This window comes from Myotis brandtii, unplaced genomic scaffold (genome assembly GCF_000412655.1).
Source record: "Myotis brandtii unplaced genomic scaffold, ASM41265v1 scaffold736, whole genome shotgun sequence".
Taxonomy (NCBI): domain Eukaryota; kingdom Metazoa; phylum Chordata; class Mammalia; order Chiroptera; family Vespertilionidae; genus Myotis; species Myotis brandtii.
This window is the reverse complement of record NW_005370921.1, coordinates 150,717-162,670: the sequence shown is the minus strand read 5'-3', so window position 1 is coordinate 162,670 and position 11,954 is coordinate 150,717. Positions and strand designations below refer to the sequence as shown.

Below are 11,954 nucleotides of genomic sequence, written 5' to 3'. Positions count from 1 at the left end.
TCGCAGGTGCTGGCCCGGGTGACTGCACAGTTAACTGCAGAGTGAATGACCCAGCACAGCGCCCCTGCCACCTCTTCATGGGCCTCCTGTCCTGTCCAGACACCTGGGGGTCCTATGGGGACAGGGCTGGGGGTCCTATGGGGACAGGGCTGGGGGTCCTATGGGGACAGGGCTGGAGTCCTGGGGGGACAGGGCTCGAGGTCCCCTGGGGACAGGGCTGGGGGTCCGTGGGGACAGGGCTGGGGTCCTGTAATGACAGTCACCTTTCTTTCTGGTGTTAATATTAGAATATGTCTTTGTTTTAAGTAAACTCTATATGCAATTTAAATAAAACTGCTTTAAGTAATTCTCTTTTTTTGTTTTTGTTAATTGGTTGCATTTTAGTGTTTGTTGAAAAAGTGCTGAAGAGACTTTTTCCTCAGGATCCACATGGCCAAGAAAAGAGGGCACGTCTGCCTGCGGCCTCCGAAACCCCTCCCGAGAAAGAGCGATGCCGGCGCGTCCCCCCGTTGGCAGGTGAGGGGCTCGTAGGTCACGGGGAGTCACAGACGCACACCTGGCTCCACCACGGCCGTCTGTCTGCAAACTGGTTGGATGGACAGGACCGCCGGCCAGCCCTGCGGGAGGGACGAGGGCTGGGGACTGGTTCTCACTCTTCACAGAATGTGCCTGTTGGGGGCTGAATTGTGTCTTTGGAAACTCACACGAAATGCACACGTAGGGGCGACCCTGTGAGGACACGGGGGAGACAGCCGTCTGCACCCCCAGGAGAGGCCTGGTCTCCACTTCCGGCCGGGACAGAGGGATGTCTGTTGTTGGGGCCCCGGGACGTGGGTTGTCAGCTAGGAGCTCAGTTCTCCGTCCCACGTCCGTGTGGAGCCTCGGGCCCTGAGGCCGGGGCCAGGGGTGGGGCGCTCAGGTCTGGAACATGGCCCGGACGGTGAGCGTGTTGGACGTGCCACAGACACGGAGGGACGGCTGCGCCGTCTCTGGGAGAAATACTCCGAGCCACGCTTTCTCTCAAGACGAGGCCGGGTTTCACTCTAAAGTGTTGAAACTGTCGGGGACCGGGGGAAGCTGGGAGCTCTGCCCTGAGGGTCTTCGGACAGCAGCGGAGCACAGGGCAGGAGACTGCAACTGCACCTCGTGAGGACTAAAACCCTGCCCGCAGCGAAGTCGGAAGGCAAACAGGCAGCCGGAAAAGATGTGGCAGCTCGGGCCTGGGTGAGGGTTCCCTTCCGTCGTGAATCAAGAGCTCGTGTGCCAGTAAGAACATGAGCCACAGCTCCAAAGAGACACGGGCACAGGAGAGTGGCGGGCGTCACGGAGAAAATCCACGTGGCTCTTCAGCATCACGCCAGGCTCCCTCTGCTGGCACCGCGAGGCCCACGTGAAGACTGTCGGGAATTTGCTGACACGTGTTAGGAAGGGCGGGCAAGCGCTCGGCCTGGCTGTGGGGAGAATCGCTGCGGCCCGTCCATGAAAGGCCGTGGGAACCCATGAAAGGTTACAGGTGCTCACCAGGGCTCGGCAGTCACACCTGAGCCATTTTACCAGGGCCGGGAACAGGCGTGTTCAAGTTATTCATGACATCATCGCTCAGAGCAGCAGGAGCGTGGCGGGAGTCTGCATGTCCGTTCGCAGGAGAAGAGCAGCCTTGTCCCGGGGAAGGGGCAGCGCCGGGTGATGCCAGGAGTGGCAGCAGCATGGAGACACTGGCCACGGGGTCCGGGAGAGGGGAATGGCGTGTGTTGTTGGCACGCACATGAGTCGCCTGAGGAACAAATGCAGGAGGACATGACCGCGGGAGCTGCCTCTCGGAGGGGGCGGCGTCCCCGCACGTCCTGCGTTTACCTAGCGCCGGTGGTTGTAGCACCTATTAGCATATAATAAATAGAATCCTCTAAAGTTGTGTTCATTTTACAAAGCTTAAGGGATCTCACCACCCACACACCTCACTGAGAGAACAATAAAGCATGTTTCACAGAAGCAAAAAAGGAGCCTCGAGAGGAGGTATGAGATAGTGGAGGAAGCAGCGAGGCAGGAAGGGATCTTTTTAAGTCTTGGTAACAGAACTGCTAACTGACGAAGAAGTCATGACTTATTGTGTTCGGCGAAACTTGGAAGCCTCTGTGACCAGAGGCTTGTGGGGTGGGGCCCAGCGGGACCGGAGTCAGGGCAAAGGGCACGGATGGGTGCACGGGGAGGGGAGCCAGGGGCTTGCTGCGTTTGTGTGGAGGTTGGAGAAGGCACTGTGTTTGCACGCTCTGGGATTTGGACTGGAGAGGAGAACTTGATGAGAAGCCTGGCCTGGGAAGCCAGCAGGCGTAAAAACCATGACCAACAGCGACTTGGGGGGGATGAGCTCACCAGGCCGGAGGGCGGCTCTGCCCCTGCACAGCCACACAGCCGCCCGGCCCAGGCCTGTCCCTCTTCCAGGTGCACCCCCTGCAGGAAGGCGGGCAGGGTGCACAGGCACAGCCTGAGCATGGCCGCTATGAAGACCCTCGGGCTGGGCGCCAGGGCGGGCCCATGAGGAGAGAGGCTGGTCGGTATTAAGTTGGGCGGGCATGGTGGTGCCCTCCCAGCTGGCGCCAGGCCCAGGACGTGCAGACATTCAGAAACGTGTGGGAAGCTGCCCACAGCAAGGGTGGTCACCAGCCATTTCTGACAGAAATTTAGAATCGGCCTCCGTGTATAAACTTTAAAACAGTGGTTAAGATACAATTTGCCAATTCCATGGATTATTATGAAGCTATTGAAAGATTGTAGATTTACAAAAGGACAATGAGGTACCATCTTACACCTCAGAATGGATACGTCAACAAAACAACAAATGACAAGTGCTGGCGAGGATGTGAAGAAAGGAACCCTCTTGCATTGCTGGTGGGAATGCAGACTGCTGCAGCCACTGTGGAAAACAGTATGGAGTTTCTTCAAAAAATTAAAAATGGAACTGCCATTTGACCCAGTAATCCCACTTCTAGGAATATATCCCAAGAAATCAGAAACACCAATCAGAAAGGATTGATTCCTATTTTCATAGCAGCACAATTTACAATAGCTAAGATTTGGAAACAGCCTAAATGCCCATCAGCAGTTGAGTGGGTTAAAAAACTGGTACATCTACACAATGGAATACTATGCTGCTGTAAAAAAGAAGGAACTCCTACCATTTGCAACAGCATGGATGGACTTGGAGAGCATTATGTTAAGTGAAATAAGCCAGTTGGAGAAAGATAAATATCACATGATCTCACTCATTTGTGGAATATAATGAACAACATGAATTGATGAACAAAAATAGATCCAAAGACAGAGAAGCATCAAACTGTCCATCAATCTTCAGAGGGAAGGCAGGGAACGGATGGTGGGGTAAGAGATCAACCAAAGGACTTGTATGCATACATATAAGCATAACTAATGAACACAGATACTAGAGGAGTGAGGGCATGTGCTGGGGAGTGGGGGTGGCCAATGGGGGGAAAAAGGAGACATATGTAATGCTATATTTAATACTTTAGACAATAAAGATTTTTTTAAAAATAAAAAATACAAAATTCTATTCAACTATTTTAAATATTCATTTGGGCACTGACCACCAGGGGGCAGACGCTCAGTGCAGGAGCTGCGCCCTGGTGGTCAGTGTGCTCCCACAGCAGGAGTGCTGCTCAGCCAGAAGCTGGGCTCACCGCTAGTGAGTGCAGCAGTGGTGGCATGAGCCTCTCCCGCCTCCACAGCAGTGCTAAGGATGTCCGACTGCCGGCTTAGGCTCGGGGAGTGGGCCTAAGTCGTCAGTCAGACATCCCTAAGGCAATGATGGCGAACCTTTTGAGCTCGGTGTGTCAGCATTTTGAAAAACCCTAACTTAACTCTGGTGCCGTGTCACATATACAAATTTTTTGATATTTGCAACCATAGTAAAACAAAGACTTATATTTTTGATATTTATTTTATATATTTAAATGCCATTTAACAAAGAAAAATCAACCAAAAAAATGGGTTCATGTGTCACCTCTGACACACGTGTCATAGGTTCGCCATCACTGCCCTAAGGGCTCCTGGCCTGTGAGAGGGCACAGGCCGGGCTGAGGGCCCCCCCCACCTGAGGGCACAAATTTTGTGCACTGGGCCTCTAGTATTATTATATTTAAAATCTTTTTTTTTCTTGAAAAAAAGACTGTAGATTTAAATATAATTTATAACATTCACTTTTGAATGATATTGTATGTATAATATATATATACAGTATCATTCAAGCGTATGATATATAAATGTTTTATAATAAAATGTGCGCATGATCCCATGTATCTGCATGTGTGTCTGTGTCTGTGTACACACGCACACACACGCACATGCACTGTGTATATGGGTTGTTAGCGTCCATGAAGGTCCAGAAGATTATGCCACCAAAATGTTGAGACTCATGTGATAAGGATGGGTGTGTTCTGTGGAGTATTTTCTGCTTCCTACTCATTAATTAGTTATGTCTTTATGTCATAAGAGCCTGGACGTTGACATAGTAAGTGACCTGATGTGAATGTAAATGATCATTGAGCGTGCCTTTCCTGGCCGCGTGGGTCGCCGACTCCCTCCCGCAGTGGGGGGGGGGGGGGGGGGGGGGGGGAGCGTGCAGCACTGAGCTGGATGGAGCTCACTGCTGTGGGGCTCCCAGGGAAGGGTTTGGAGGTCAGTGCGATGACCCCTGTTGTGTCCTCCTGCAGGTGGCGGCACTGGGCCCCCGCCTGGCCGGCGGCTCTACACTGTGGCTTTGCCTCCTGAGGGCTATGTTCCTGTTGCTGCCCCTGCCCAGCCGGAGCCCGAGCCTGAGCCCCCGCCCCCGCCCCCCAGCTGCACGGATTCCGAGGGCTCCTCCAGCAGCGAGGGCGTGGCAGGTGAGAAAGCATGCTTTCCGATCATCCGGTTTGGGGCATTGATTTCATCTAAGTTCATCGTTAGGGGTGAGCCTGTCCCCGCACAGCCACGGTGGGCAGGCGAGGTTTGCAGCCCTTTGCGGTGTGATCTTAGCTGCATCTGTGAACGCGGAAGGAGACCTCGTGTTAATGCATCTGTGTCACTACCGTCTTGGTTTCCTCTCACTTTTTTCTTGCTTCTCCGACACCTGACAAGGTCTGGGCTGGCATGTCCGCTCTGTCCTCAGGGAGCAGTGTGGCTTGCATCTTGGGGGAAAATGGAATTCCTCTGTCTGCTCTGCTTTCGCTGCCTGGTCTCCGGTCGCAGGCGGATGCTGCCCAGGAATTGTCTACCTGAGAAGCGAAAGGGTAGCTTTTCCTCTGAGTCATCATCCAGACTTCCTGTAGAGCAGTGGTTCTCAACCTTCCTAATGCCGCGACCCTTTAATACAGTTCCTCATGTTGTGGTGACCCCCAATTTCATTGTTACAAATTGAACATAATTAAAGCATAGTGATTAATCACAAAAACAGTATGTAATTATGTATGTGTTTTCCGATGGTCTTCAGCGACCCCTGTGAAAGGGTCGTTCAACCCCCAAAGGGGTCGCGACCCACAGGTTGAGAACCGCTACTAGAGGAATGGGTGTTTTCAAACAAAACCTAATCCAGCTGGTTTTCACCAGGTGGAAGCTGGAAACTGCTTGGGCCTTAATTAGCTTGAGTATTTAAAATGTGGTTTTCTAGCTCATTGATCTTCCTGACTTCCCAATTAAAGGCTCAGAAACCACAAAACCGAAAATGGAGTCGCCAGGGAGTCACAGAGTCATCTTTCCGGGCCTGGTTGAAAATCTTTAGAATATAATTATTAGGTAAATAGATGATGCCGCACCACACTGCGCTGTTTTATGAGGATAAATGGCTTCGGTGAGCAGGTGTCGGCCCAAGGGCAGGTGTGCAGGGCCCCGGCTGAGACCGCGCCAGCTGTCCCAGACCAGCGCCCCGTCCCAGCCTGCTCCCCGGACTGAGCTAGAGCGACGGCCTCGTAGGAAACGGGACGATGACGGTACCAACTGGACACATGGATCTCCTATAAGACGTGTGCTCCAACCCCTACCAGCCATCATGCTTCCTGTTCCAGGGCCAGGCACCGCCGCCTCCGGGAAGGGGGCTGGTGGCTGGGGTGGGCCTGGTGCCGGCTTCTGCTCTGACAGTGGGTATTAGAGCAGACGATTTCTCTAAAAGGTAAAGAAAAGGGGAATTGAGTACCATCTATTCCATTTAAGTTGCCATAGTAACCTGGCAGCGTTAGTGGTAACTTTTGACTACACCATTATTACAAGTTACATTTTTATAAGCTGTTTGTGAGGCAAAACCTTCTGTTAATTGATTTCTTCCTGTGTTGCCGGGTGCGTGGGGCCGTCAGCATGAGCCTTCAGGGTGGTGTCTTCTCTCCCGGGGGAGCCGGCCCATTTCCCTCCACAGGCAGATTCCACAGCTCAGGACAGAAGTCGGGGCCACAGCAGATGGTGGACACATCCTGAGGGTTATTTTTCTAAAATGAAAAGAAGTTTTTCTTCCAACAGCAATGTTATTTTTGAAAAGTCCCGTTTTATAGACGATGACAAGATGGAACATGTCCCCAGAGGCCCACAGCCCAAGGCAGCTCAGGTCCTGTACATGCCTCCCGTGCATTTTGGACACAGTGTGCACGCCTCCCCATGCGTGTTGTACACAGTGTGCACGCCTCCCCATGTGTGTGGTACACAGCATACATGCCTCCCCATGCGTGTGGTACATAGCATGCACGCCTCCCCATGTGTGTGGTACACAGCATGCACGCCTCCCCATGCGTGTGGTACACAGCATGCACGCCTCCCCATGCGTGTGGTACACAGCATGCACGCCTCCCCATGCGTGTGGTACACAGCATGCACGCCTCCCCATGCGTGTGGTACACAGCATGCACGCCTCCCCATGCGTGTGGTACACAGCATGCACGCCTCCCCATGCGTGTGGTACACAGCATGCACGCCTCCCCATGCGTGTGGTACACAGCATGCACGCCTCCCCATGCGTGTGGTACACAGCATGCACGCCTCCCCATGCGTGTGGTACACAGCATGCACGCCTCCCCATGCGTGTGGTACACAGCATGCACGCCTCCCCATGCGTGTGGTACACAGCATACATGCCTCCCCATGCGTGTGGTACATAGCATGCACGCCTCCCCATGTGTGTGGTACACAGCATGCACGCCTCCCCATGCATGTGGTACACAGCATGCACGCCTCCCATGCGTGTGATACACAGCATGCACGCCTCCCCATGCGTGTGGTACACAGCATACATGCCTCCCCATGCGTGTGGTACACAGCATGCACGCCTCCCCATGCGTGTGGTACACAGCATACATGCCTCCCCATGCGTGTGGTACATAGCATGCACGCCTCCCCATGTGTGTGATACACAGCATGCATGCCTCCCCATGCATGTGGTACACAGCATGCACGCCTCCCCATGCGTGTGGTATAAGCATGCACGCCTCCCCATGCGTGTGGAACACAGACTTAGAGATTGCCCCTGGGTCGCGGCCGGTGTTGTAACTGGATGTTGCTCTCAGTGTTATGCAGCTGTTCCCTTTCGGTGCATAGAGATGTATTGATACCCCTTTTTAAAACAGCTGGGACCTATTTTATGAAACCAGCTTGTTAACAACTAGTCCCCCTGCCCAGTTGAAAGCATCCAGAAGTTTCTGAGGTGCCTCAGTGAGTGCCTGTGCGTCACTGTGCGGTCAGAGGTGGGTCTCGGATGGGAAGCTGAGCGCCCCACGCGGCAGCTCTGCCCCTGGATGCGGGCTGTTGACAGGCTCTTTGGGCACTCGAGCGAGTGCGCCCCCGGAGGCGGGGCGAGGAAGTGCGCTTTCCAGCAGTGACACCGCCAGTCTCTTACGTTTTAGCCGATGGCTGGGGAACATGCCTGTCCCCTGTGATGTGAGGAGTGCACATGAGCCTAAGAGCTTCTCACACAGGCTTCACTGTGGAGCTCTTCACACTTTTCCATGGCAAAAGGCACAGTAAACGGGGTTGAAAACAAAGGAGCAAGGTGGGAAGTGATACTTGCACATTCCCTGGTCGATGAGCTAATTTCCTTAAAATAGAACAAACCTGGGAGGCAAGGCTCCCCATGGGCTGGGCAGCCGGCTGAGTTGGGGAGGCGGAGGGGGAGCCGCCGGAGCGGCGAGGGCCCTGGGCCTCCTGTTCCAGGCTCTACGTGGCTTCCAGTCCCTCTCAATGCATTTCCTTAGAAGGCAGACCCACCCTTTAAAACAGCGCTGCCCTTTATCCTGTGCCTTCTCTTGAAGCAGCTGTTCCTTTCCCGATGCTGTTTATAAACACTCCATAGCAGACCAAGTTCCCGCGCGCACACGGCCTCGACTCTGCGCCTGGCTCACCTCTCAGACCCCGTTTCTCACTGGCCACCCGCCAGCCTTGGGGTGGGTGATCCTTCCTGCAGGACGGACCTTCGTGCAAGAGACGGCCATTTCCCGTCGCAGCGCAGAGGTTCCCCACGCGCGGGTCTTGTCCTCCAGCCACTTTCTCCTTCCCCGTCCGAAGTGGGGTCAGTGCAGGCGCCTCCCTGGCGGTTGGTCACGGGGCCCCGTGTCCCTTTGGCCCTTCTCTTGTCACTCATGTGCCTTCCATGGCCACCGCTGTGAATTCAGGTCCCTCCTGAGTCCGCCTCCTGCGGGCCGTGCCTGGGGCTCCCGCCCTTTCACTGTCCTCAGCTGCACTGAGCCCCACGGGCCTGCCGCCCGGCTCCCACCCTTTGTCCTGTGTGGACCTCACGTCCATCCTCAGTTCCTGAGGCCGGCCCTCCCCACCACCCTCGGCTCCCTCCTCGCCTCAGTGGGGCCTCCCTCCTTCTCCAAATCGTTCTTAGCTCCCTCCCCAGCCTCCAGCAGACGTGGGCCTGCCCTCTGCCCTCTGTCGTGGTTGTAATCGCTGCAAGCACCTCTGAGAGAAAGCCGCCCTCGAGTTCTGCCCGATGCCAGACAGTCCAGTTTCTCCCCGTATGAGTCCTGGGTCCCCAGAGACTTCCCGGAACCGGAGTTCAGAGCAGTTGGGAGCTTGTGTCTCCCTCCTGATTCAAAAAGACAACCACATCCTCAGTTGCCAGCCCTTTCCGCCCGCGTGCCTCCGTACCTCTGCCCTTTACTTCCGCACCTCCTCTGAGTCTCAGTGTGCTTTGCTCTTTCCTTCTAGTTGTAGAATTCCACTCGGCCAGCCTTCCTGTGGTTCTGGATGATGTCCGTTTTGTCTTTTAGTTGTATTTTTGAAATGGTTGTGCGAGGCAGCGATTTCAGGTGTTACCTATGCTGCCATCTTGGTTTCTCCGAAAGGCAGCATCTTGTCCAGCCCGATGGATCGGCCCAGTGGATGGAGCGCCGGCCTGCAGGCTGAAGGGTCCCAGATTCGATTCCCATCAAGGGCACATGTTCTTGACATCCCCAGGGTGGGGCCTGCAGGAGGCAGCCGACCAATGATTCTCTCTCATCACCAATGTTTCTGTCTTCCTCCCCCTCTCCCTTCTTCTCTGAAATTCATAAAAAATATATTTAAAAAATAAAAAGGTCAAGTCTCCGCTCCAAGCGTGGTCCTTGCCTGCAAGCGCCGTCGCCAGAGCCACTCAGGGAGAAGGTTCAGTCCTCGGCGCTGCCCCACTCGCCCTCCTCCCACACCTGTGCCTCCAGATGGGCCCGGTCTGTGGGCCCATCTGACCTCGCTAAGGGCCTGTGACAGGATGCGTTAGGACAGAACGTGCTGAGTTGTAGGAAGGCAATAGATTGTCATTATAGTTAACAACTGACTTGGCACACGTGGTTTCGATCAAGGTGGACGTCAGTTCCTGCTGTTACTGGCCCCTGGAGCACCTGGAGGCTGAGGGACCTGCCACGTGCCTTGGTAGCCTTAGCGCTGAATCCGGAATAAAGCTCTTCCTTTAAGTCGCTGCGCCGCGTCCACGTGACAGTGCAGCTGCAGGGCGGCTATTTCGGGGTCTGTTTCCACTACAGCCTCATCAGGCGTGGGTGCCAAACAGTGGCAGAGAGACTTCTGACAAACTGCGGGTATTTTTAAAATTAGCACGTGTGCGAGGAAAGGTATGTTTGGGGATGGCAGCTTTTCAGAATGAGTGAGCTCCTCAGGTTATAAATAGCCAGGCCTCTGGCTCCCTGAGTAAACTTCCAGTAGCTTCGCTTGTGGCTGCAGGTCCCAGGCAGGTGACAGGCCGGGAGGACGAGGGGGTCTGGGTGCTGGAGCACCTGGGGCAGTGTGACCTCCCGTGCTCCGGCCGGAGGGAGGGATGCCAGGGAGGTCAGCGCCTGGGCAGTGGCTGGAGGAGCCTGTGTTTGAGGGCAGGGCCTTTGAAGGGCAGAAACTATAGGAATAAAGATTCCAGGTTGATCCTGTGAGGCTCGGTGTGTCCCCTCCGGGCTGAGCGGCTGTGCGGCTGTCCAGTCCCCATTCAGAAGATCTGAGGGCACCACGGCCTCGTGGGGACAGCGCCACCTGCCGGCCACGGCAGTGACCTTCCTCTAAAGCAGCGGTTCCCAACCTTCCTAATGCCACGACCCTTAATACAGCTCTTCATGTTGTGGTGACCCCCAATCATAAAATTATTTTCGTTGCTACTTCATCACTGTAATTTTGCTACTGTTATGAATCGTCATGTAAATATCTGATATGCAGGATGGATTTTCATTGTTACACATTGAATATAATTAAAGCATAGTGATTAATCACAAAACAATATGTAATTATATACGTGTTCTCCGATGGTCTTAGGCAACCCCTGTGAAAGAAAGGGTCGTTCGACCCCCAAAGGGGCTGCGACCCACAGGTTGAGAACCGCTGCTCTAAAGTCTGCTGGAACCTGCTGACAGAATTTGGGAGGCACTGGGCGGGGCCTGTGCTTTGCTCAGGAGGGCGAGGGCAAGGGCGTGGCTCTCCCCCCCCCCCCATCCCCATGCCCATCAGGCCGGGTCACAGCCCAGGCCACAGCAGAGCGCTGCAGCCACGCTGCTCCAGGTGGTGGACTTGGTGGGCCCAGGCCCAGAGCGGGAGCCGAGGCGCAGCAGGGGCTCACACCCACTGTTCCCGCCGCGGGTGCTGGTGGTACAGCGCATTGTTGATGGTGTGGGTGGCCGTAGGAATGAAGTTTACTCCCCACAAAACTGCAGCAACTGCATCCTTAAAACCACACTGTACGTCACGATTGCATTAACTGTGTACATATCTTTTCAACCGATGGCCTTTGGGGTGAAGAAGGAAACTTTATTCAGTGCAAAACAGCTCAAAGGTGACACAGCACAGCTGTGAGCGGCCGGGGCCAGGCCCTCTCCTGCTCCGGAGACTTCCCGCCTCCCGCCTCCCAGGTTTCGCTCCGCCAGGGACTCGGCCAGGAAAGGGAAGCTGCGCTCCGGCCGGAGGGGCTGGCCCATCGGCTAAGCCCCAGCCCTCTGAACAGGTGTCTGTCCCTCGGTGCAGGTCTGACAGGCCTTCTCTAAGAACAAGACGACTGTTAATTAGCCTCATTGTACGTCTCAGAATCCTGGGTGGTGTAATCAGTTGAGATACAGTTGAGAATTAAATGTTTTTAATTCCTGTTCTGCTAAAATTACAAGGTCCTAATGGGAACTGTGTTTAACATGCTTGTTGTGGTTCATCATGCAGAAAATTGTTGACTTGAACTCGTGTTTTATAGATCGGGATCCTCATGATCAACCGAAGAGAAGAAGAATTAGGAAGCATAAATCAAAGAAAAAAATTAGACGTCCCAGCAGCGTTCACGTAGAAGAGGCGGAATTAGAGAAGCAGCAGAGCCTGTTAGAAGAAAGGCTGCAGCCGCGGCACGCAGACGGCCCCGCCATCAGCAAAAACAAGAAGAGGAAACTGAAGAAGAAGCAGCAGATGAAAAGGAAGCGGGCAGCCGGCGTGCCGACGAAAGCCGCCGGCATCAGCTTCCTGTACGCGCCCGGCGA

The 11,954-nt window shown here is 54.4% G+C and overlaps 1 protein-coding gene across 1 annotated transcript in view; it reads left to right on the top strand.

Moving 5' to 3' along the window:
- ERICH1 (glutamate-rich 1) overlaps positions 1-11,954 on the top strand; it is a 16,622-nt gene that overhangs the window by 2,331 nt on the left and 2,337 nt on the right. Inside the window, 3 exon segments of the mRNA XM_014530377.1 lie at positions 385-516; positions 4,725-4,895; positions 11,678-11,954. Coding sequence (XP_014385863.1) covers positions 385-516; positions 4,725-4,895; positions 11,678-11,954 — 580 coding nt within the window.